Source organism: Diospyros lotus, chromosome 3 (genome assembly GCF_014633365.1).
Source record: "Diospyros lotus cultivar Yz01 chromosome 3, ASM1463336v1, whole genome shotgun sequence".
Classification (NCBI taxonomy): domain Eukaryota; kingdom Viridiplantae; phylum Streptophyta; class Magnoliopsida; order Ericales; family Ebenaceae; genus Diospyros; species Diospyros lotus.
The window spans coordinates 3967780-3995716 of record NC_068340.1 but is presented as its reverse complement, the minus strand read 5'-3'; the positions used below and the strand labels follow the sequence as shown (position 1 = coordinate 3995716).

General features: G+C 34.1%; 1 protein-coding gene and 1 long non-coding RNA gene across 4 annotated transcripts; both read right to left on the bottom strand.

The window, feature by feature from the left end:
* Positions 1-12147: 12147 nt before the first annotated feature.
* LOC127796261 (homeobox-leucine zipper protein ATHB-13-like) lies at positions 12148-14255 on the bottom strand. 3 transcript variants are annotated; one of them, XM_052328315.1, is made up of 3 exons: positions 13939-14255; positions 13452-13859; positions 12148-12820 (listed from the first exon to the last, which is right to left on the bottom strand). In XM_052328315.1, exons 1-3 carry the CDS (start codon positions 14062-14064, stop codon positions 12455-12457), a joined length of 900 nt encoding a protein of 299 aa, XP_052184275.1. In that variant the 5' UTR covers positions 14065-14255; the 3' UTR covers positions 12148-12454. The 3 variants fall into 3 exon arrangements, with proteins under 3 accessions (XP_052184275.1, XP_052184277.1, XP_052184276.1); XM_052328317.1 differs by having other exon boundaries at positions 13452-13834; positions 13939-14253; XM_052328316.1 differs by having other exon boundaries at positions 13452-13834; positions 13930-14252.
* A 2782-nt stretch (positions 14256-17037) lies between these two features.
* Positions 17038-19611, bottom strand: LOC127796262 (uncharacterized). Its single transcript, XR_008021978.1, has 4 exons — positions 19553-19611; positions 19257-19320; positions 18589-18925; positions 17038-17700 (listed from the first exon to the last, which is right to left on the bottom strand). It is a non-coding gene; the product is annotated as an uncharacterized LOC127796262 (long non-coding RNA).
* Between the last annotated feature and the right edge of the window lie 8326 nt (positions 19612-27937).

Sequence of the window (27937 nt, the reverse complement as noted above, 5' to 3'; positions counted from 1 at the left end):
CTGCCTGCTCTTTTCTTCCCATCCTTTTCTTTTTCTCCTTTAATTTGATTTTGATTTTATCACATCCTGGCTGCACCATGCATAGGCTTCAACTGTTAAAAATATATATCTTTTTGTCAGACTTAGATTTGGAAAATTATATGAGAGTATGCATATGTTCTTACCACACTTTCAGAGCTTCAAAAGCATCAATATATGTGCTTTGTCTGACCTATTCTACAGCTATATATTGCACAGAAATAACTAGATAAAAATGCTTCCAATATAATTCAAACCAAAATGAATAAATAATACTGTAGCCTGTAGGTCATAGTCCTGTCGTGGGGTTCAACAGGATATTGTTGTATCTTTCATTATTTTGCTGTGGACTGTTTCTCTCAAATGGCTCATACTATGCAACTGAGCCCCATGGGGTTATCTTTTCTCCTTTACTTTTTATCCAAGATGACAAAAGTTGTGTATTTCTTTTGAAAAAGATTGCACATTTATTTGAAAAAATTGCCCAATCCACCAAAAGAAAGCAACAGATTAGCGAAAGGTCCCATGTGTGGAATGAGAATGAAGCTTTCCTGTTTGTTTTTATCTGTGTTCGGTTGTTTCCTTTTGGTCCAAATTCAGCTTCATGTGAATGTAGGATTAATCTGCTTGGGATTCCTATATATATATATATATATATATATATATATATATATCATCGTGGGGGCAACCCCTTTTTGTGACATGGGGCTGTTGTTCACTTCACTTATTTTCTATCCCAATCCATCTTTTTAGAGCAATACTCTCAAAAGAGAGGTTTATGCCAATTCTATGCCCCTCCCATGGAAAATGACAGTTGTGTATGCAAAGTTTCACATTAAAAAAATATCATCAAACTCACATGTAACAATAATATATTTTGAATAAAATAAAATTACATCATTTTTCGAATCTCTAATTAAATTTTTTATACAAAATCATGAGTTGTGTATAGTAATTATATATAATATGTGTAGGAGTAATAATATAATGTTAATCTTATTGAAGATAAGAGAATTAACTCAACCAATTAGGCACTACACACATGCCCAACACTGTCAATTAATAGTGAGGCTTTGATGTTTTTTGCTAGCCTTATGGTCCCAGTAAGTATAACCCCTTTTCCTATCCATTTTTCATCTGTGTGGTCCTAGGGTTTCTTGTTTTTGCTACTACGTATAGTAAGTATCTCTTCGGTAGTGAAACAACTCCAATCGATTATTATTGTCCCTCTTTCGAGACTCTATCATGCTGTTTGGACTACCAATAAAATTATTGATTGGAGTAGGTAAACTTTACTAGCTTGTTGTGATTTTATCATCTGATCTCTATTTCTGTATTACCATATCATGAGCTTGCTTGTAGATCTTTGTATGCTATATGCCCTCCCCATAAGGCCATTGAAGGCGAACGATAGACTACTATCTTGAGTCCCATGTTTTCCAATAGCTTTGTAATTGTGTGAGTGATGATTTCTTCTTTTGTTTCTCTTTAATTAGTAGTGGTCTAGATCATGGTCAATTGGTGCTTTTGATTTTCATGTCTTAGTCTTTGTTAGATCTTTTGATTTATAACTCCAAGAATTTTAGTTTTGTGAAGCTGCCCCAAACTATCTGTTTTAATATTGTCTAGAAATAAACAAAAATCATTGCCAAATTAAGTTTGTTAGACAAAAGAAAAAAAAAAAAAGTTAACTAATATGGGTAAGAAATCATATCTTTGTAAAAAAAATTATTTAACAAAAGTTATTAGATGGGTGTAATTTTATATTCATTTATTAAATTAGCTTAATATTAACGTAGAGTGTAACACTCGTCGAACTAATCATTTATTCTCTAATAATAATTAGAAAATTATAAGATTTTTTCTCAATAATATTTATAATATATACTTTAATCCTATACTCACTTCAGACATATTTGTCATGGCATCAGGCATATTTGTCGACTAGGGGAAACTTTTGATTGATCTAAAATATTTAGACTGCCCTATATATATATTGAGGAATTCAACATAATACAATAGACTTCTCACTATTATATGAAGGGTCAAAAGGTATTAGATTTATATAATCATTTTCAAATATGTTAGAGCTCTTTAAAGGAGTTTTTCAACTGCAAAAATGCGTTGGAATTTAATACCATTTGCATAGTCAAATACTTGATTTATTAGACAGTGTTTAGGAATTATAATCTTGTTTCAATAATCAATTCCTCGTAGGGTTGTTCTTCTCGTATTTTAGTTTATAATTTTGAATTTTAAATTTATTTTTATTTTTATATTTTAAGTGTCTGTTTTAAATTATTAAAAATGTATTCTTTTTATTTTTAACATTTTTTACATTTTAAAAGTTTTGAGTGTGTTTATAATGAAAACAATTAAAATGACTTTTTGTTATTTTAAGTTTTCTTTAAAATTTCTTTTTGTTTTCAAAAATAATTTTTTAAAAATATGAAATTAACATGTTTTCTCAATTTTGAAAAATTAAAAGTAAAAACGATTTGAAAATAATAAAAAGAATAGACAGGGTCTTAGTTTTTATTTATTTTCTTATTAGAGCCATTTCTGGTGACAATTAATGATTTGATATTAACATTATATCATAAAAACACTTTTCCAATCATTCACGGAGAAATCTTAGGTATTTTCCTTAAACAAATATGAGATCTCAAAATTGTAACGCCCCGTTTTCCCACAACGTGCATTACCTTGAGATTTCGATAATATTTTTTTTTTTTTCAACATCAAACGCACAACATAAGTCTCCCGATACATATACCTTTATCATAATTATTTCCCGTCAATCCCGATCGTACCTTCTTAGCATATCAAAATTTAATAATAAATAAACTAAGACAGGTATTAACAATCACATCAGCGGAAGCAAGATCGAAATCTCAATGATATATAACTGACAATTCCTTTATAATAACCAAATCGATGTTTCACATGAAAATATCAAAATATTACATAACCTCTGAACATCATAATCATAGACAAAACCTACGAAAACTAAACATAGCAGCTACATCTCGATGACATTCTTTCCCTTGGCGCCACTGCTTTCACTTGGAACATTTGAATATTCCAGGGACATAGTCCAAATTAGATGCTGAATCATCTAAGTGAGAGTTCAAAAACGTTTTCATACAGATATGAAAAATCATATACAAAATCAATAAATCCCGACATGCACTAGCCTAAGAGAATCCCACATAGCACTTAACCCAAACCGGGAAAAATGCAATCTCTCTAAAGGCGACACGACCACTTTGGCCCATTGGCAAAACAATCCTACTTAAGAGGGACAACCTCGACATATGAACCCGGGAATCACTCCATTGTCATTGTTAGGCTTTACGCTCCAACTCAAAAGCATTCCAAAACCCAATGCAACCCTAGCCCCAAGAATGTCACATCAGCACTATCGACGTCACCTCGACATTAATGCTATTGCTCAAAGGAACCTGGGGTGGTGTCCACTCGCAGCCCCGCCACTTGAGCCAACAACCGGGGTGGTGTCCACTCTCAGCCTCGCCACTTGGGTCCCGTAGGGTGAAGTCCGTCTCAACCCCGTCCCAAGTGAGTCACCTAGCATTAATCCTAGGTACGCATCCCGAGTGCTGTCACTCTGGGCTACGTCACAGGTTACCAACCCACGTCCCACATGGACGACACAAAACAAGTCAATGTCGAAAATCATAACATGTATAGCTTAAAATCAACATTTCGATGTATGCAATTTACCGTACGAAATTTAATGCATGTGTAAATAATCGTTTGGACAATCCATCACAATAAACCAAGTCATAGGATGATTCGGATGAACACTCACAGTAAACCATTCACATGTCACTTAAAGTCTTTTCGGGTAGAACCACTCACCTTGTAACTCAACTTTTTCTTAATGAGCGCGAGTCGCCTCGATTTGTGTGCCTAACCTCGATTCTCGTGCCCGACGCTCTTATAATTCAACCTCGAGCTTCAACGATACCCTAGACATCACGTTTGTTCAAAACCATATCAATATCTATTTTTTCAATTTTTCATAATTTTCCTCCTATTTCCTCTATATTTTTCCTCAAAAATTCTAATAAATGCCTACTCAAGATTTTTCCTCGATTTTTCTTCACAACAATTCATAAATAAATATTTCCTAACTCCTAGAAGTTTTTGAAAATTTTCCAATATCTCCTCCTATTTTTCATAAGCCTTATTTACCTTGAAAATTACAAAATGACCATTTTCTCCAACATTTTTCAAAATTTTCCTCCACCATAATTCCTAATTTATTTTTCTTGAAATAATAAAAAATTTTCAAAATTACCTGAGCCCTCACGTGCGGGTGAGTGGGTTGGAAGCAAAGGCTGGCGCGTGGCAGTCACGCGCCACCGTCTTCAACCTTGAGCCAGGCCGCCGGCGATTGCTCCGATCACCACAAAACGAGTACCCCCTAAAAGCCCATGAAGAATCGATCCTAGCCCCACCGGTTTTAGGCCAAAAGGACGCCAGAAAGTGCTTTAAAACTCGAGTTGCAGGTCTCGGTGGCAGTCCGCCTAGGGCTTTTCCGGCCACCCTCAAAACGCCTAGAAAATTCACCAAATTCTCCAGAAATGCTCCTCTTGCCTCAAGGATGAAAAGCCCCTTATTGGCTTCCCTCGATTTGCCCTCAAACCCGAGCTATTTGGTGCTTCAAATTCGGCTGAAACCCTTGGCTATTTATAGCCCAAATCCGACCCCCACGTGGCCGATTTCCGGCCAAAGCTTCTTCCCCACGCCTCCTAGGCCATGCCCTGACCAACCTAGGCTGCCAAATCGCCCGATTTCCCAGCCAAATCTACGGCCTAAATCGGCCATGCATGTGCAACTTTCTAAAAATTACACTTTAGCCCCTTGAAATTTCTCTTTTGCATTTTGGCCCTTGTCCTCAAGCCCCTGATCTTTCTAGCACCCTCACTAAGACCCTCAAGATTAGTACTTCTCATTTCTCCCTTGAAACTTTTGAAAAATTACCGTTTTGACCTCCCTCGAGCAATTTTAGAAAATTGCACTTAGGCCTGATTGATTTATTTGACCTTAAATCCACTCGATTCAACCTGAAACCACTTAAGGGTTGTTCTATACATCAAATACTAGTCCTTGACACTCTCCATTGACTTTTTGGACGTCGTTTACAATAATTCGGTAATACGACCTAATTGGCAGCTGTATTTTCGCTGTACCGAAAACTATTCCCGATCTCATTTCTTTCATCACTAAAAATCATAATTTATTTTACTTGATGATAATACACCATTTCCTTGGCTATCTAGCGTTCTGGGTACTCCCTCCGACTAATTCGGTCTTCCAAAACTGTGTTAGTGTACCCCATAGTCTTATTTTTTCTCAAAATTCCATTTGTGCCCTTTACCAAATATCATTTTTGTCCTCAAATTACTCTCAGGTATTACAAAAATAGCAACATAATACCAAATAATTTCACCTATGTTTACAAAATGATCGAATGTGAGATTACCCTCTCACATGACATCTCAACAAAAAACACCACAGCCCTAACGACCCAAGATTAGCTTATACGTCATTTCAAAATAATAATCACTACAAAAAATTAGCGTTTTAGCAACGAAAAATTCGTCGCTAAATTTTTTAGCGATGGATTTAGTGACTAGTACCTTTCAGTTGCTAAAAAGGGCGTTGCTGAAATTTAGTGACGGGTATTTTTTAGTGATAGAATCAGCGACGAGGTTGTACCCGTCGTTGATTAGCGACAGGGTTGATCCCGTCGCTAAATTTTAATTAATTAATTAATTTTTTTTTATTTTTTAGCAATGAGGTTTAACCTGTCGCTAAATTTAATTTTTTTTTATTTTTTAGCGATGGGGCTGACCTCATCACTAAATTTAAATTTTTTGGGGTTGACCTGTCTCTAATTCCGTTGCTAAATTCAACCCCAAATTTTAAAATTCATGCGCGCCAGGCCCTATGACCTCCCCTATATGTGCCACGTGGTAGCGCTGGGATATTACTCTCCCAACTATTATTCTCAAGTTTTCTACCGATTCGAACCCTCAACCTCTCATAACCAAGTTTCGCATGCGAGTCAGCCGATCTAGAAGCCTTATTGTTTATTGTTATACATAAAATATATTTATAGTATTCTTTTTCAAATATTTCAGAATTATATTTATACACCAAAATTTCTTAAACTTATTTAATAATATTAATTTTAATATTAATGTTAGTAAAGGGAAATGAATATTAATTTTAATTTTATTTCATTATTAATTCAAATAAAAATTTATTAATTATTATATTAGAGTGAAAAATTATGTTTTTATTTTAATTTTAATTTGTAATATATTTAAAATTTGTTAATTTAATTTTTACTAATATTAATGTCAGTAAAAATTATTATGTTGTTTAAATGTAAAATTTTTAATTAAATTTTTAATTTTTACTCAATTGTTTTTATTTTTTTAGCGATGGGCCGTCGCTATATTTTGATTTTTTTTATTTATTTATTTTTATTTTTAGCGACGGGAGCACCCGTCGCTAAATTTAAATTTTTTTTATTTAATTTTATTTATTTATTTTTTATTTTTTAGCGACGAGATTGACCCATAGCTAAATTTTAACTTTTTTTTATTTATTTTTTTTATTTTTAGTCACAGGTTGGCCCTGTCGCTAAATTTAATTTTTTTATTTTTTAGTGACTGAGTTGAGCTTGAATTTTAATTAATTAATTTATTATTTTTTTATTTTTTAGTGATGTGGTTTAGCCCATCGCTAAATTTTATTTATTTATTTTTTATTTTTTAGCAACAGGATTGGCCCGTCGCTAACTTTTAATTTTTTTAATTTAATTTTTTATTTTTTAGTAACTGGTTGAGCCCGTCACTAAATTTGAATTATTTTATTTAAGTTTTTTAATTTTTTTTTATTTTTTAGCAAAGAGGTTGGTCCCGTCGCTAAATTTTAATTTTTTTTATTTAATATTTTTTATTTTTAGCAACTGAAATTCCGTCGCTAAGTTTAAAAAATATTTAAAAGAATTAGCTATAGAAATTCTGTCACTATCCGTCTCTAAAATACAATTTTTCTTATTGTGAATGTTCATTTAGAATACCAACATAATATCAAATAATTTTACTTACGTTTACGAACCGGTTAAAGGTGAGATTACCCTCTCACATGACATCCCAACAAAAAACAACACACCTCTAACGACTCACAAATAGTTTATACGTCTTTTCAAAATAATAATATTCATTTAGAATATTAATATAACATCATATAATTTCACCTACGTTTACAAAACTGATTAAAGGTGAAATTATCCTCTCACATAACATCCCAACAAAAAACAATACATCCATAACGACTCACGAATAGTTTATAGGTCCGTCCTTTCAAAATAATAATATTCATTTAGAATAGACTCATTAATTAGCAATCTAAATATGCACTAAGAGTCTCCTAATGGCCTTTAACACTTGTAACCTTCTCTCGAACATCTAAAAATAATGGAGACACAATCACCGATCTTCTCCAGTTTAGTAAATCTAAACAACACAAACATCAAAGGATGAACCCCTAACCACATTAATTCTCAACATTTTAGGGCCTTTGTAACCATGGATGCCCCCCACCTTCAAAGAGATGACCTCTCTATTCTATTCTTTGAAGGTTTATCTTACACCAATCTCTTATTGGTGACAACCCTTTCTCACCAGTATTATAATTTTTTGTCAATAATCTATTTTCTTAAAATACTATTCATGTATCTTGTTTAAAAAATAAAAATTAATTAATTACACTAACAATTTTAATTCATAACCTGTGAATATTAATTGATTTCTCAAACAACTTAATTTACTATTACACTAAGAACCATTTTGTTTAAAATTTTACTTAAAAAATAAATTATAATTATCAATATCACTTAATGAAGTTTCATTATATGGCTGTAGGGTAAATTAAGACAGTTTTAGTAAAATAGGTAGTTATATTTTTAATTTGACTTGATTGGATATTTGTTTGTAAAATTATCTTTAGTATTATTATTAGGGTAAATAGCAAAAAAAATCTAAACCTTTTCACAAATTTATAAATTTATCCTAATTGACTCAATAAGATGTAATTTTATTCAACACCTAAAATTAATTTGAAAGACGTGTGTCATTGCTAATATGACACGCCACCTGTCATTAAAAAAATTATATGAATGAAACTCACATGTACATATATGAAAAAAAATAAAATTATACATGTAGGTCCCACATATATATATATATTTTTATGATAAGTGTCTTGTCTAATTAGCAATTATTGAACCTTCCAAATTAATTATAAGTGTTAGATAAAATTATTAAAATTAAAATATTTAAATAAATTTGTAAATTCGTGAAATAGTTTGGATTTTTTTATTATTTACCTTTATTATTAACATAAAAGTTTTTAATAGTTTTATTAATTTCTTATATTATTAAAATATCTTACTAAAAAAGATGTCAAACGGGTCGATTTGCATAATATGGGTTGGTGGGGTCGAGCCTAATTGTGTCGTGCCAATGCCCAACCCCAATCCCAACCCGCCTATTTTTATTTTTTAGATTCATAATAAAAACTTATTGAATAATATGTAAATTAATTATAAATAAAAAAACATAAATATCTTTAAAGATGGATTATTATTATTTTTTTTTTCTGTAAGACTGCCATCTTTAAGATGAATTAGGTAGTGTCGACGTTCAATTTCGGCCGACCGTGATTCGTTTTGCGTCGCAGTGAGTCAATCCAAAAATACCGAGAAGAAAGAAAAACCCCCCCAAAAATTCCAAGCGTGTACACCAGAATCTTTACGTGGTTCGGCCAGAACGATGCCTAGTCCACGACCGCAGTCTGATTATTCTCTCAGAGTGGCGGTATCTGATTATTCCTCCTGTCCCTGCCCCTCATGGTCTCTTTGACTCTCATTTATACTGAGGGGTTTTTACAATTCAGATAACATATAAAAATACAGTGATTGTATAATGGGGGACAAACAGTTCTTATCGCCTTCACAAGACCGGGAGTGGGATCCTCATTACGAGGGGCATGGGCTGTTACAGATAAAGTGATCGGACCCTACCTCTGACTCCTCAGCAGCTTTGCCACTCATGCGAGCTGGAGGTTTTAGGTCGGCGACCTGGATGGTCCAGCGATCTGGAGGATATTTCAGGAGCTCGTTAATCGATTGCTTGGAGCTCGTTGGGGGATTATCGGGAGCTCGCCATATGCTCGCTTTACGAGTTCCGGATTTTTGGTGGAGGCTGGACTTTCCTTGACGAGGTCGTTCGGACCTTCTTGGCCTTGGGTGATTGGGCCGGTCTATCGGATCGAGTCTGGCCCATGCGGGGTAATGCGAGAAATACATATAACAAGTAGTGATTGACTAACACTTCAGAAGAAACATGAAGTCGTGGATTCAAATTTTTCCATATTCTTTAATAGGGATGCTTATTGTTATTTTTAATTTTAATTAAATTAATTTAATTTAAAATTATTTTAAATATTTATTTAATTTTAACATTATTTATGATAGATAGGGTGTCTTGGCCATTTCTAGAAAGTTCAAAAATCCATATGGTAAAAAAATAAAATTTATAAGATGTTCAAACTAAAAAGCTAAAATTTAGAAGGTATATAGTTAAATTTAATGGGGCTCGCAGATTCATCGAGTAAATAAATAATTATACATTATTCTTATAGTATAAGTCAAGTGATTGGGTCATGATAAATTGAAATTCACACCCATAGATTGTGGGTTCGATCCTTGTCTTGTGCAATGAAGCAAACCCTCAACTTGTAATTTATCTCCTTTGTTGAAATTAAATGCACGAGTGGCGAGGACCGCGCAAGGAGAATAAGTCCAATAAATAACTATACATTAAATAGATAAAAGTTTATAAAAAAATAATCTATAATCATAAAAATATCATCATTGCCATAGTTTTTTAATTTTTAATTAGATCTTCATGTATATGAGCACTAGCATTAGTGTAGATGGGAATATCTAAATAAGAAAATCTAATGGGCCTCGCAGATTTTCATAATCCTAGCGGTCCGAAGTTGGGCCGGTTTCACAAATTATCCGGGCCTTGAAAGGCCCAAAAAGCTGACCAAAAATGACTGCGAAGCCCAATTCAATTGAACGTGGCGCAAGAATTAAATTTCACTGGTACCATTACAATTATGTGAATATAAAACGTCCCTTCAACTTAAATTTTCTGTCACGCACTTAACGATGTGACAAAAATCTCAAATGTAACGAAAAATTCTGGATCATTCGGATTATCTTAAGGGGCTAATTCATGATTTAGCACAGTAATTAATTATAATATATACTTGCTAGTCCTTAGTATCAAGAATCAACCTCGAAGTTAGGCAAAGAGTTGGGTTTATTAAAAACTATATATAGTGTATGCGACAGATTTTATAATGTAATGATGATGCTTCGTTTAGAATGGCATACTAAAGAAAGGAAAATGCTTTAATCATTGAGAGAGATAGAACCCACATTTGATTCTGTCTTTCTTTAGAAGGTTAATTGAGCAGAGCAGCACATGAGCTCTAGCTAGATTCTTAATCCAGCATATATATTCTAGCTAGCTAGCGAACAGGCATTAGAAACCCAGCATGCAAGCACATGGCCACTTAAGAGTCTCTACTACTTAACCAGCCAATTCTTAACATATATATATATATATATGTGCTTTAATTTCCACTATGCATAATTAATTAATTAATTAATTAGTTGATCTTAAACAATGTTGATCATCCTTCACTTCACATGATCCGAGAGAGCACGTAGAGATATTTATGTGTGCTCGATCTTCTTCTTCTTCTTCATCGGGATTCGTGCAGATTTCATCGTATCCCTTTTGGTCTAATTAATTAGTATCTGATGTTCATAACTTCGTTGGGTATTAGAATAAATAGTACATTAATTATATCATAAGCGCTACTGATTATTTGATGGGTATTTGTATTGCCATCGTCATTAAATACTTAATTAGAAGCCAGCCAGCCAGCAAGTGGAAGGATGGGATCTGCTTGGACATGGGAGGAAGGAAAGGAGAGGAGAAAGAAGACAATTATTGCATGACTTTGGGGGCGAACATATAAAACACGTATATATAGACGTCTAATCTTTACTTTAAAGTGGATTCGATCGCTTTTGAGAATCAACAAGAAGCAATTGAATATCGTAAACTAAAGGCAGTGCATGATTAATTAATGAATAGGGTCTGTTCCGCTGGCCATTCCTTTTTTGTCTTTTAATTTTTTTAACTGGGAAAAACCTAATGAAATGACATCGACTTTGGTTTGGTCATGGAGAGAGCCATATTGGAATCAAATCAACAGGCGTTGTGAATGGGAAAAGGGAGAAAGGTTCAAGCTGGAGCAAGAAAGGAGAGAGTGGGAAAAGAGACTATGATCGATGCCAGGAAGTGGGTGACACTGAGTGGGTCACATGAACTCTTTCCAAACAAGAAACTTTGAAAAGAGGAGAGAGAGGGTGGTGACTGGTGAGGTGGTGGTGGGTACATGTGTTAGATGCCATTCCCATTACTTGTCAGCGTAAGCTTTGGCAACGTCTCCTTCACGAGAATGACCATTTCCAACTCTCCTTGGTTTTTTCTTTTTCATATGTTTGTCTTCTTTCCCTCTTGGAATGTGTGCCCTTTGATGCTCTCTCTCTCTCTCTCATCTCTCTCTACAGAAATTCATACTTTACTAACTCCGAGTAGATTTTGTTCACCACAGGAGCGTGGTTATTGCTGGTTACTCTGTGGTACTGATTGATGATGAAATCAGCAAACTTTGTTTACGTACAAAAGGGCTTTATTTCAGATCCAAATACTACAAGGGACATCATTCCAAAGCAAGAAAAGTGGTAAAGGTTGAAATGGGCAGGACTTTATCATTTCATAGAGCTCAAACCAAACGCTAGCCAATGTAATTCAACTTTGCCATTCTTTTGTTCCATGAAACAACCCAACAAATTAACTTCTATTCTTGAGTTTTTATTTTATTTTATTTTTTTCCCCGGGGGAGTGTAAAAATAAAAAGACAAAAACAAAACAAAACAAAACAATGGTATATATATTAAAATAAATGCAAAGGGTGAACACCCCTTTATTCCTCCATAAAGATCTGCAAAAGACCACCTCAAATTCAACTTGATATGTGCTACTATTACTCTTTACACCAGTCTAAGGTACCAAAACAAGAATTTAACTTAGCCTTATAGAATGATGATCATATATAGTGATGACGAGGACAACAGCCGAGACGATGAAGATGTTCTTAATCCACCTAGCAAAACCATTCATGAAATGGGTAAATGCTTAATCACTAGCTTAGGCTAGGCTATATTTTGTGGAATGGAATGGATTCAATTGAAATGCTGCTGTTCCAGCCATGGCCAGAAGGCAGTTTGATCATCAATGCCACAGAACATGTTGGAAAAGCTCTCATCTTTAACAGTTTGGTCAAGCTTGTGGGAGTGGGAGTGGGAGTGGAGGTCAGGTCTTGAGGATGGGGTGTGGAGGAGTTGGGACAGGCCAGTGGGCCTCATGGAGGAAGGGAAGAGGGGTCTGCTGGTTGGATGTGTGGATAGAGGGCTGTCAATTGCGGGTGTCCTTGAGATATCCAGCTTGATTTCTGAGCTGTTTTCACTTCTGTTGCTGCAAGATCCCTCTGTCTCTTTGTTGAGGTTGATCGACTCCGTTGGCTCTCTACTGCCTTTCAGTGCCAATATCTGCGTTCATTCAATTCCACAATTAACAACAAATTCGCAGAGAGAGAGAGAGAGAGAGAGAGAGAGATTATAACTGTAGTCAATTGATCATATCAAAACGATGATCCTAATTAAGGCTATCTAGAGTGATTCTGAACTGGCCAATATATATTCTAAGTTTTTTTTTTTGGCTGATGGGCTCTTCAAAACAATTATTGATCAAATTATCAAAAAAATGCAAAAAGACATGGAGAGAGCTGCTTCCTTGAGAACCACCATTAGTACTAGAATATGAATATTATCGATCAAATCATCAAAAAGAGTTGGAGAAAGCTGCTTCCTTGAGAATCACCATTAGTAATATAACCTCAACACACACACAAACACACGCAGTAAAGTTCTCCAGAAAAAACTATATCTGAAACAACTTTAAGTTGAGAGCCAGCAATGATTCTTTTTCAATGAACAACAAAGAACAAGAATTATTCCCACTTTGTATCCAGTAGTCATCAACAGAGTCCCATGCAGAAATGTAAGTTAAATTGTGTATAGATGTACCACATATTTCTTCTCAACAGTCATGAAAAGATGAAAAAGAAAAATGAAGGATTGCCATCCTATTACAGTACAGATTCATTCTTTAGTAACATACCTCTGCCTGAAGCTTCTGGTTTTGGGCTTGAAGAGCATCATTGTCAGCTTTGATTGCTTCGAACTGTCTCTTTAGGACTTCATAGTCTTTCTCTAGTTGCTTGGTCTTCCACCTTGCCCTCCTGTTCTGGAACCATATAGCTATCTGCCTTGGCTGGAGACCAAGCAACCTAGCCAACTGCATTTTCCTCTCAGGTTCAAGCTTGTTTCCCAACTCGAAGTTCTTCTCAAGTGTCTTCACTTGCTCCATATTCAGCCTCCTCTTCTTCTCTCCAGCTTGTGACCCATCATCAGACAAGTCATCATCCCCATGAGTTTCCTGGTGATCACAAACCTCAATACCTGAAAATGACATGGATCTCTTCCCTAGAAGTGAAGCAACACCTGAACCATCATAAAAGTTTGGATACTATTAAGAGAAAATAAGTATAACGATATGCTACTTTTGTGTGTTAATATATTAATATGAATGCACAGACCTATAGTACCATGGAAGTCTTGAGAAGTGCACGGAGGCAGAATTGGATTGAGAGATGTTGGAGGCTGATGGTCATCCTCATGAGGAGTTTGTAGCATAAAGTTGGCTGGGAAGAACGCCATTCAATGCAGGTCATGATCTAGATCATAGCCACCAATCTAGAAAACAGTGGTGCTGATCCCACTGTCATGTTTAGTTTTGAGAGAGAGAGAGAGAGAGAGAGAGAGAGAGTAGTGGTGAAGTAGGGATTGAATGGGCTTAATATATGACACAAGTGTATTTGTCATGGAAATAGAAGAAAATAAAAGTTTCTTGAATTAGAAAGAGATGCATTCATTGCCGTATGATAGATAGCTTATATACCATATCAACTCTTAAGTATTTATTTTATATATTTTAGAGAGAGGGAGAGAGGGGTCACTTTCTCTCTATGATGTGGGATTTTTGTTTAATTCAACCTTGTTGTTTGGGACATAGAGTGTGTGTGCCTGCCTTTGCACATAGACATTTGTTTCAATAATTCCAGGCCCCTTTCAATAATTTTAATATTTTTTCTTCTCTTTTAAGTCATAAAGAGTAGTATATTATCTTATTACATAGTTGTCTTTGGAAATATAATATTATAGGCTTGTTTTTTGGTTTTCAATATTATATGCTTTTCAAATGGGAAATTATGTGTAATATTATATGCTTCTCAAATGGGGGGCTGTTATTTGGAGCGCTGAGAGGCTTGTGGTGCGTTGGGGAAAGAAGAGAGTAGGATGTGTAATATTTTGATGTTGTTCCAGTTTTGTGACAAAGAGGTTACTAATGAAAACAGAGAAATGAGTTGGCTGTGTCTTTAGTTGTATTGAAGGTTTTGCTTGGAGAAAGAGGGAAGGAGAGGGGCAGGAATCTAGGGGGTGGGTCCAATAAGGGGGCAGGGGCTGCCACCTAACCCACCAACAGGTATCATGCATCAGGAAGAAGCCCTTTCCCATCCATTATCCCCTCGGCCAGAGGTGAGAGAGAAACTAAAGAGAGTGTCTCTGCGTTTTTGAAATGCCAAACCACCCTCTTTAACCCTACAAGCTGGTCTTTTTTTGTCTTTGTGCAACCCAACGTGTCCATCTCTATCCCATTGCTCCTCTCTCTGCTGCCACACCCATCCAAATGCCCTTGTACATGTCCACTCCTCCCTCTCTTTCCTTCCTCTTTCCTCCTCCTCCTCCTCCTCTCTCTCTCTCTCTCTAGATATATAAATGTGAATATATATATATATATCCTAGTTTCTTTCAAGTTCCAAAGTAAATCCATTCATTGAGCAACAGCGGGTACCTAGGTGCATGCAAACATGGCACATGATGACAAGCTACCCTTGTTTTTTACCCATGTAAATTTTCTGTAATCTCCAATGTAGTTCTCCTTTTAAACTCATACCATCAAAATGATTATATCACATCTTTATATTAAAGCTGGCAGTCAAAAGTAAAGATGTAATTAGCATGGAGTGAGATAAAAACTTGAGAAATCCACAGGAAATTAATCCCAAATAAGGCATGTTATATCAAGCATAGACTGCATCAAAACATATCATGTTCCTATATCATTAACATTTGTTTAATTTATACACACATTAAGTTGACGCTCAACCCTAAAATGATTTGCCATGTATGGATTTTCTGCCTCTTGTTGTTTAAGGTTGGTAATTGAAGTGTCACAGAGGACATACAAATGAAGAAGACTATAAAAAATTGATGCCATATCCCATATGCATGTTGCACATTTACTGTATTGTTCACCAAACACCAAGCCTACCAATTTTTCACCACTTCTACTAAAATATTCTTCTGAATTCTTCTAATTCTATCACTAGGCAACACCAGAAAAGACATTGGACCCCAGGGAAATATACAAGGATCCAATCAATTTTCCATAGCTTGTTAAAGAAGACACAAAAGTCTGCAGCCAGAGATTCACAGAAAATTCAGTGGTTTGCCAATTACCTGAACAGTCCATCGATTGATTGCAGCTAGCTATACTCACGAAGTTGAAGGTTTGATATTGACATCGCATGCTAATGACAAAGGAATCCATCACATGTTATTGTGATGCCTTTCCTTTTCCTGGGTATAGCGACATTACGTTTGTACTGCTTGGAGTTATAAGCCAATGAAGTCTACATCATGCATCATATATGGACGCTGTACATAACCTCATTCATTCCCCTCTTCATTTTTACTCAAATTAATAGCAAGGCTACATAAATTAATAAATATATATATTTAGGTAAATTAATTAATATATAATTAAACATAAGATGGCAAGACTCAATATTAATACATTCTAATGAGCTCTGTTCACTCGGTTTAGAGTGGGAATACGAGGCAAATTTCATATGGTACAACATTCTTCACAGTTTAGACATGCATGTTTAAACAAGGCAGAGAAATCACCCCCCCCCCCCCCCCCCCCCCAAAAAAAAAAAAAAAAAAAAAAAAAAATCAAGAAGTCAGTTAAATAGTTAAACGAATTCATTCAGCTTGATTTGGTTTTGTTGAACTCTTGATTCGATTTTCATTTTAAAAATGGTCAAACCAGTATATACACTTTGTCATTAAGTCTTTGGCCGTAAACCCAAATCAAACCATAGATCGAAACCAAATCCATCTGGAACTAAACTACATCATATAACATTTGCAATTTTATATGTATGAATGGGTAAGTTCATCAAATAATTAGTTGTATCAAAAATCATATTGGTTGCCCTAATTCCAGAGGGAGGATGTGTGTGTTGGTTTAATTATCATCCAAAAAGAATGATGAGACCTTGCCCATCTTTATTCTGGTGACGACAGGGTGATTTGGGTCCCATAACTTGCCGATTTTATATTGGCCCAAGACAAGTTCCACTCACTACATCACATGACTCTCTTAGTTGGAAGCTGAGGGGCTACACCTTTGGAATGGGGTGGATCCATATTCCTAGGCCCTCACCCAATTCTATATTTTTTATTGCCCAACAGTCATATATGCATATGTCAAGAGTATTAAAAGAAGTAGATGAATCTTCTCAGCCACATGCCTTCATGGTTTTGGTGCGTTCAGCTTTCAAAAACTGATCATCCCCATGTGCCTTCTTGACGTCACTCTCTCTCATCTTTTCCAGACGGTGATTCGTCAACTGCGCTGCCTTGTTTCTCTAAATCAAACGTCTGATTAAAAAACACATCTTGATGCTATTTGTTTATTGTTATCCAATTGAGTGTACACACTTCTAACTCCTCAGAATTTAATCGAGATGATCCAAAGCCATGAAACTAATACAAAAACTAAAGAAGAAATAAGAGAACAAGTTGTTAACTAACGAATGCATCATCACAAATCAAGAGATGAGCACACAAGATTACTTCCCAGGGGTTTGATAGTTATCTATCTCTTGGTCCAGAACATTTATTAGTGTCATTTTTATATCATTGCGTCACTTCAGTGTTTTGTCTCCCCAATTGCATTCATTTGCTTCAAAAAGAAGATGTCCCGGATCTACAGAAAGAAAAGCATATCAAACAAGGTGCAAGTAAATTGTAATTCTCATGGGTCATATCTCGGCCCTCGGTTCTATGGTCCATTCTCCAGAAAACCATCCATCTCCGCTATTTACTGACCCAGTAACATGGTAGTTTGTATCTGGGTCGGCGGAGTTGGCCCGGTGGGTGAGCCCCTAGAAACCGGCCCCCTGATCAAAGAGCAGGGAATTGGATGGCAACTAAACCAGCAAAGCATGAAGCTTGACCTGAATAACACAGGGAACAATTCGTTAGACTTAAACAGAAATCTTTCTAGATATATATACTGAACAACCAGATTGTTGGGAAAAGAATGAGTAGGATCTGAACCTGAAACAACTATAATCTCATCATATGCTCTTCGCATTATGGATCCCAACAAGGGAGGAAATTTTGAATGAATTTGAAATTTGTATCAGTCTATCAGATACAAAAGATACAGAGAGGCATAAACAAAGGGGAATAAACAAGATTCAGATAGTGAGACAGACAAGAGGAAATGAAAAATTGTCAATGAAAAACTGGAGAAAAATGAATATGGTAGCATAATTTGCCCAAATTTGTCAAAGCATGAAGAATTTGTTTATGTAAGATGGAATTAGATAATCAATAAGAGAGCATGAAAGGGGGCAGTGCCTTGAACAAGAATTGGGACACAGAAATATCAAAGCCCTCCCAGATAGGCAATTTTAACTGTCATATCTCCTCAATTTACATTTTAAATCCACTAGGAACACTCTCACAAATTATAGCAGTGCCTGCTGTAAAAAAATTAAAAAGAAAAAACATAAACTATCTCATCGCCGGAACGAGTCTTGGACCAATGCTGACACTCTCTCAATGAAGAAAAAGCAAATGGCAAGTAAAAGCCGTCGAAAATGAAATGTATCCCCACTACAAACTTATCTGACCACCAAATCCATGTAAAAAAATGGGAAGGGAAAGGAAAGGAAAAACTGCAACCAAGAGAGTGATTACTAGTGGCATCAGACAAGGTTGAAACTGAAAAGATTAGAACAATAATATAATTAGACAGAAATAATCAATGAAAGACAAATAGCCTAATGCAAACGCCACAAACATAATATTGCTTCAACTGACAATCAGGCACTTACCATAAAAATCAGCATTGAATGCATGGTGGTGGTAAATGCCTTGTGTTGGCGAACAAATAGACTGCTACTGCTCGAACGCTTTCATTTAGAACTTCACAATGATCTTCTTCAGTTTTAAATTTTAGGTTCTTTAAATAACCAACTATTTGATATCCTATCATAGACGTGTTCCCCATTGCATTGTCACCGTCATGCAGCCAGTCTGAGATTTTGAAGGGTCAGTGCATCCATTAATTTGTACACAATATAGAAGTATAATATGATAAAGTTGAGGCGATCTTTTTGTTTAATGCCCCCTTCGTGGCAAATTGTGTCACAAGTATACATGAAGGAAAATCTGCAAGCAAACAAGACAAGTTCCAGTAATTGGAGCAAAATTTCAATATACCGGGGAAGAAAATTTAATTGGAAACATCTTCCTCAAAAAAGAACTAGTTATGAGGGCTGAGAAGTGATCAACTTATTTAATTATCTAAATATTTCAAAACTTAAAGCAAATATTGTTTTCCAATTACTTGGACATACAAGAAAACATTGTTTTTACTGTATTTACTCAAAACATAGTGAAACGAAAAATCCTATGGATCAGTCCATTATTAATGATGGGTCATATCACATATAAGCAAAATTTAGTAGTTCACCAGTCCCAAAAAGACGTCAAACTTTACCTTATACAAGCAGATATGATAAATCTATTATATGCTGTACCGAAAAAGTAGGTGGAGTTGAAAGCTGCAAATGACAAAATAAAAGCTTATTTAGATGGGATCTTGTGACCAGCAAACTAACTCTAGAAGTTTACATGCAATTTATTGACAACATCCAGCGTCCAGAAGTCAATTATGAAGACAAAAGCAGCCCTTGCTTGAGTATCATTGAGCATGTTGCTCATTCATATGTCGACTTGGCTACTAAGCACACAGATTACACACACAAGTGAATATATCAGAAAATCAGGAAATACCTGTACTAGTTGTTCTCTTTGCCCAGAAGATATTCAATGTCCAACCCCAGGAAACTGACTACTTCACCTTTAGTAAAAGAGCTCACAAAGACCAAGAATATAACCAGTGAAAAATAACCGTGAAGGCTCTTCAAAGCTCACAGCTACAGAAATCATGTGAATAAATGGTCACCTTCTTCCGTATTTGAAGTACATTATTACTTCAAATATCTAAACAAGGTTGAACCTAACTTAAGAAAAAAATAAGATGAAAAATCTAATTGACATCTATGTTACTTAACATGGGTTAGCAAAAAACAAAAAATAAATTCTACATTACTTAACATTGATTGCAGGAAATTTACAATTTTCTAAATAAAAAGTAACAACAGATCTTCACAAATGCAATTTAGTAGATATATGAGGAATAAAATAGCAATTAGACAGGTAGGATTGAGAATGTCAGAATGTAAAATTTATACAAAACAGGAAAGCAACAGGAAGGGGACATTAGTGCTATATCCATGAGGAGAGAAAATTGCATCAATATGTTAAGAAAACCAAGCATGAATTAGTTTCACCACACATATCAAACATTATGAAAGCATATGAAATTTTTTTGACAATTTACTGACTTGGGTAGTTTTCTAAGGGCAAGTCTTGATAGGAATGATAATGTTACTCTTTTGTGATAGGATAAGGTTTTATTTTTAAATTGTGAAAATCATCTCTTTGCTTAAAAAATAAAGCAAGGGTGGCCTACAAAACAAAATTATCCTTGACCCTTGGAAAGTGAGAACCCCATATCCTAGTGGGGACACCTTTATTGACTTGGGTTCTTTTTGCCTCAGAAAAACGTGGCTAGGCTTTGGTAAAAGTTTCATACTTCAGCAATTAATTTTGTCCAGGAAGTTCAATATGTACAGCCCGATCTGTTTCTACCAGCTCCAAAGAAACATAAAGCATTTTCTAATTTCTACAGAAAGCAGATCATAAGTTCCGATATCAATATCAATTATCAACAACCACGTGGTAACACATTTCCAACATATCTTTGTTACAAACTCAAAATGCAATAACCTAAATTAACCTCACTTATTGCTCCTCCATTCCATAGTCCCTTTTTTTTTTTTACCAAAGATGCATGTTATTTACTGCATGTTGATTTCTATCTATTGTCGGTCCTAAGCTTGAATAAAGGAGGGTTGTTTTAGGTAGTCAATGGCCAGCATAAAAGTTGATTGGATCAAACAACCATAAATTATAGATAAACGAAAAATTGTTGGGGCAAAACCCTAGTTGTGTGGGTATAAATTGAGCAAGCAGTAAAAGTAGGGGGTGGAACTATATGTTTGTGAGGGTATAGGCAATTCCCCTCCCCCCTTCAACTTCTAAGATTGTCTGTATTACTTGATGTTATGCATATATATTATTATGTCTTCTAACACTTATTCCTCCAAAATAGGATAGGGCAATTAAGTAATGTAAAAAAAATTCAGTATATAAATTTGAAACTTCTACCTCTAACCCAAGATCCTAACTCCACCTATGCATAAAAGTTGGACGAACCGCCACAGCTATGTTAACCATATGCACATATACATGTATCTATGCATTATTGCATGTAATTACAAAAAAAAATACCCAGTGCAATAGTGCAATTATCAAACATCACAGTAAATTCTATTAAATGAATTGTGGACTTTCTTTTCCTTTGATAATTATATACAAATATAGTTCTGTTATTTTTTAAGGTATCATTCTAGACTTTAGAAGTCCAAAAGGCAGAAGAGGGAGAAGGGTGGGAAAGAAAAAAGAATATGTGGACTACATGTTGGAATTCATGTCAAAATTTTGTATTTAAATTATAATCAATGTGAATTTACATAAATGTGCAAATTATAATATTAAATATAGAAACATAATGTAAAGGAAAAAAAAAAAAGAAATATCAATGATGTTTGTGTAGTAAAATGAAAATATTATTCTAACCAACAACTAAGTCTTAATCCCACTAAATAGGATCAGCTACACGGATGGATTCTAGTTTTTCAATTATCTCTATCTATGATTTTTCATAAATTAAGCTATTATATCTCATTTCAGGTCTAAAAAGTTTTCACCAATTTTTTTTTTTTTTGGCAATCTTCCTCTATCTTCCTTTCTAGGAATTAATTTCTTCTAGTCCATCCTTGCCATTCATTAGTATGAACATATGTCAATGAGTTTATCTTCAATTTATAGATTGACCCCACTTATAATCCAATCCCAATCTAATTAGATGATTAACAATTTGTTCCCCAATCTAATTTAATTAGAGGAAAACTAATAAAATCTATGTGCTCCAATCAAATTTAGAAGAGAAATAGAATCTTAAAATCCAATCTAATGCAGAGGATTGGAGCCTTCATATAAGTTGTATATGCTAATGTTGCTATTTTCTTTTGAAGGAGTGTGAATGGTAGACAGTATGAGCACAGTTTGTGCTTGAAGAGCTCCAGTATCTCTAATTTTAGGGTTTGAGAGATTTTTTTTTTTTTATTATTGTTTTCTTGCTCTTCCTTAACCGCAGGACATAGACATGTAGCCAAACCACATTGAATCTCTGAGTCCTTGGATTGATTTGACTGTAACCCAACAACTTATTAGTTTCTTAAGCTCTTAATTAATTTGACCGATTTGAGCTGTTGGCCCGTTTTGGATTTCAACATCCAGATTTAAGTGAAGAAGAGGGTGTTATGGCCCAATATGGAATTTTGACCTAGTTTATGTGTTCTAAGTCGCTATGCTAAGCTGTGTTCTTTTGGACATCTTGTCATTGCGACCTGACCCAATTTAATTGGTTCTTTGTTCGAGCCATGCTCTATTGAATTTGAGTTAACCCACTTGGCTTTGTTGATTCAAATGGGCTTTAACCCAATTTTGGTTTCGGCCCATCTAGATTCAACTTCACGCAGGCCCTTCTGATCTAACTTGGATGAATTTGGATAGTTAATAATGGAATTGGAATGCCTCTTCTAGGACATATTCGGGAAACTGAATTTTTTAATTATTTTGTTATCAATTGTGTTTGTAAAATTCAAGCCAAGGCAAAGAATTATTCAATTCATGTTGAATTTGTCAATCGACCCCAATCTATGATACATGAAAATGTTTGTAAAACGTTTCTGTGTTTGTAAAACGTTTTCTTTCTTGAAACACTAAAAAATATTTCCGAGCTTGTTGTCCATTTTTTCTCCTATGTCATAATGTCTCTTCAGATGGTTATGTTGTAGCATTGTTACTCTCATTATTATTTCTTACTTTGTTGTCTTTAGGTTTGTGTAGTTTTCGTGTTGGCAGGGTATGCCCCTAGTGTTTCTTATAATCATTTTGTGCGAATTTTCTTATTTAATGCATTTTTTATTTAAAAAAAAAGACGTTTTCAAACCACTTTTGCAATTTCAAAAACTTTTCGTAACCATTTTGTAATGTTAAAAAAATATCAATCTATGAATAAAGATAAAAAAAAAATTCGTCTCTAACTCAAAATTTTTAATTTTTTCTAAAATTTATTTGAATTTATTATAAAATTTATATTTATTTTTTGATTGAATAACTATTTTTTATAATTTTTTATATTAAAAATTATATTTACAAAAAAAATTCCTATATTTTTTTTATTTACACATTTTCTGTATTTCCATTTTGAAAAATAACGTCTCCCTATTTTTATTTTAGATCGCATTCGTTTCTTATTTCAGTTTGTAATCAACTTAATCTCCAATTACAATTAATTGAATCTTTAGAATTTCTATGCAGAAAGTATTAATCTTGTGATCAACAGTGACACGTAACAGAGAACTATAAATAGAAATTAGTATTATTTCTTTCGTTTATTTCCAATTAGGTTTAGAACAAATTGAGTATCTAACAAAATAAATAAAGAAAAACTAAGAAAAATTTAGTGAGAGACAATTAAGTATGATATTAATTATAAGCGTGTTACAAAAGATAAAACTATAAATAGAAATAATTAATTAGCTAAATGTATTAGATGCTACATCCCATTATCAAATACTTGTATTTTGAAATATGGGAGGGATTATTGATATTTATATTTTTTTAAGTACAATATTTTATAAGCAACTAAATAATTAGCTAAATAATTATTTGTTTTATAAAAAAAATGGGTTTTTATTATATTGTAAATATTATAATTCAAAATTTAACAAAAAAGATATTATACTCTACAATATTGTTAAGTTTACTTTAGTTTCATGTATAGTTTATGAAAATTCAATTACATTATTATCTTAATCTCATTATCTTGCGTGATGCAAGATATCAATTTAATTAGTGATATTAAATATCATATATATTAGAATAAATATCTTATTAGCAAATGATTCACAGATACACTGACGTGATATTTTTCAATGTCTCATCAATTCTCTCTCTTTTTGACTAGGTACGTATCCTCCTTCTCTAGTGTCTCTTGATAGTTAGATTAGATTGGTCATTGATGTGCCTGAGTCGATGATTCCCGTGTCGTCGGGGGAGATTGAAGATAGGGCCAATATGGCAGTAACATTTCTTGTAGAAGACGCCAGAGAAAGAGGAGACGCGGCCAGAAAAGAGAGGGAAGTTGAAGAGATATCGAAAAGAGAGTGTGAGTTGAGAAGATACTATCCAAAAAAGGAGTTAGGAGATGTCAAATAGAAAAGAGATGCTACGAAAAAGAGAGAAAGAAGGAGAAAGAAAGAAAATTGAGAAGACATCGAAAAACTATCACGTCAGTGCAAGTATGTATCATCAGGTGTTTAAATTATTGATTTTGCATAATTTAGTTAGTGGCAAATTTAGAACCTCAAAACGTTTAAAATTCTATAAGAAAATTAAAACCACAAGAGTTAAGTATAAATATACTTTTGGTTATATTTTGGTTTAAGCTAATGGCACACTTAAAATTTAGAATTTCACAATAAAAAAATCACCAAAGTTTAACGCGTAAATATGCTTATTGCAAACTGACAATTGAATGCAGAAGTCAGGCGGACATAATAACCTGAAGCCCCATGTCATGTATTTAAGGCTGAGAGGGGGATGAACACGATCTACTATTAGATAGGACTGTCACATAACACCTTGCAGGATCAGCAGCAGTTTTCTCTGAATTTGATGCGAGAAATGAGAAGGGAAACACTTCTGGGTTCAGGGAAAAGAGATCATACTGAAAATAAGAGAAAGGTACGTACGGCTGTGTTCAGAGAGAGAGAGAGAGAGAGAGTTCTAACAACCATGGAAGATGCCTCTAATCACCTCTCCATTGAATTGAGCACAGGGAAAACGGGTCATAAAAAATGCTTCAATTACGTATCCATCACCCCTTCATCCTTAGGCCCTGTCTGTCAATGTCAACATCTACTATGCTCAGTTCATCCCTACCAAGGTCATGATCGAGGCAACTCAATGAGCTCACCTTTATCAAGGTTAAGATCGGCGAGTTCACCTCTATCATTTGACTTCGATTAATTAAGGAAGATAATAAGTTAGGGTTACTGGGTTAGAGTATATGGTGGAGAATCGAAAAGCATGAGATTGGCCGAGGCTGGACTGGTAGGGTTTCAATGGCCATAGCAAGGTAATTCCCAAACAGTGGTTAGTACATATTATTGTTTATTGATTTGTATTAATTTAGACAACTAAAATGACAGGAAATGAAACAGTAGATCTGAGCTCAATTCCCAATAATGCTCAATTATTTGGCATAATTGTAAATTAAACTTTTTCTATCACTATCCATTTCTATTTTTCTTTTTCTCCTTCCTCTCTTTTTGTTGAATTGTTATAGGTTCCATATATTATTTGTATAATAAGAATCTTCATTAACTTTATATGTAACTCAACCAGTGACTGATCTACATGTGAGCTAGCCTTAGGCTAAAGCCCAGGGCAGCCCACAATTTTTTTAATATAAAAAATAATTTTTAATAATAAATTAGTCTAAAAAATAATTATAAGTCATCCCAAAATTTGTGATGTACAGTTTTACATCTTAAAAAAAAAAATTAGCCTCTACCTTACATAAATTTCTAGATCTGTCAACTCAACTTTTTTATCCTTGCGATTAGATAATGATTGTTAAAATTTTTAAAATATAAAAAATACCCTCATATATTATCTTTTCCTCCTTTTAGCAATAAAAGACTCTCTCCTAACAATGTCAATAACAAGGTTGATATATAGTTGTATTTCTCCTCCTCTTTCTTACTCCATTCCCTCTTCACCCTTCTCTTTCTCTTTAATTAAGGTCATTGAACCTGATATGTGGTTAATGATGAGTGGTTTTAAAAAGCCCCAACTACATAACAGCACCAACTCTAATATCGTGTTGGTGAGGGATTCCTCAGGAACCTTGGAGTTGAAATTGTAAAAAGTCCAGTTCATGAGGAACTCTGCCAGCATCTCCTTACTTGTACATATGTATTATGAATTATTATACAGGGTAAGATTCTCTGGGACCAAATAACTTGAAGCTTGATTAAAGAATTAGTCTACTAGAGTATGCATGCGTGATCAGAAATACTTCCAAGCTTATACATCAAATAGTTTAAAGTTTAATATAAGAAAAGCAATAGATCGATGGATTAATTAAGGACTTAACGTTCCTTCACCTGAAGTTGATTCTGTGCCACCAATTGGGTCAAAGATACTAATAAAATGGGTAATATTAATCTAAAAGTAAATATATTAATAATATGTGCAGGTCGAATACAGATCGAGGGTATTGTACGTACCCATCAATCGACTCATACCAACCACACGAATATTTTCTAGCTTTCTAATCCATACTTTTATAGTGAAAGAAAAATTTAAGTTCATACTCGTACTAAATTTATTAAATATCCATTGGATCAAGAATAATCCCCACTTGATGCTCAATTATAGGGGTCGTACTTCAAATTGGTCAAAACAAGCACATGCATTAAGTTGAAGTGTTAAATGAAATTACCATAGGGTACGTAGTAGCTAGCTTAATAGTAAGATAATTGTATTAACTAATCAAAGTCTCATCAAATGCAACCCCCCAAGATTCCATGTGACTGCTTGAGCTGGATGAAGCAGAGGAGCATCTACTCTTTTATTTCCTTGATTGAGTCCCAGAACAAGTCGACACTTACTACCTGCTTAAGTCTTGCCAGTAACGAAAGACAAACTAATAACTTGGATAGATCTTCAGATAATTAATGAAGCGGAAAGTATTATTAATGTAGGGGGAGAACATGACCATGAACCTTAAAAGCAGAGCAGTGACGTAGCTAGCCATAAAAAATTATTATGGATATGTGCACGGACCAAGTCCAAGTGGAGATTGCAGTTCCTGTTGTACTGTAGGAGTTAGTCAGTTAGAGCTCCTCCTCTGCTTCATCCAGCTCCTTTTTGTAATAGTTTGTATAATTAACACAAACCAGACTCTATACAAATTTTAAATCTAACAGTCCGAACGAGAAGACCCCTTCTTTAAGGAGCTTCTAAGGTTTGCTGCATGCGACAGGAGAGACCATGTTACCCGAAGTTTGTCTCCGCTCTTCACTCATCTACCAAGTTCTTTACTCTTCCACCAAGATGGCATTTTCAACCCTTCTTGAGTCCAGTATTCAACTTTTGAAAGCTTTATAAGTTGACAAAACTCCTCTTTTTGTCATGTTTATCAGGAAATAATGGGTCCTCATTTTACACTAACATTTATATACATTTATATATTTAAAATATATAAATGTATTATATATTTAAAATATGTTTATAGGATGCATGCATATACATTTATATATGTAAAATATATATATATATATTATGCAAAGCAATTCATATTAATTAATTGCTAAGGTTTTGCATTGTCATGTAAAATGATCGATGTGTGAGTTTTTAGTAATTATAACTATGGAAAAGAACTCGTTGTAATGACTTTATTTATCGAACTTATAATTATTAAATATTCATTTTATAGTAGTATATATTTCCTATATATAACTGCAATAATTAAGCCTATCATGCATATTACGTCCGTTTGCATATGCTGTCGTTCATTGATCATCATTCCAAGATGAATAAAATTCAGAAACATGGTAGAAATTAATAAAAAATTGTGTATATATATATATATATATGACATAATGTGGTTTGTGTGAGAATAGTATTTTAATGAATGAATCTTCCCTTGCTAGGAAAGATGAAGAACTTGAAACCCAGACTAGCTTTCAAGCCAAAACTATATATACTGAGTACATATAATAAGAACAAATTTGAGTGGTAAGAAGCCACTAATTAAACAAATTAAGATTATGGCATGACGACAGCCAAAAGGAGTAAAATATGTCCATAATTAATGGAACCGCGTACATAGCTTTAGATGTATCCAAAAGA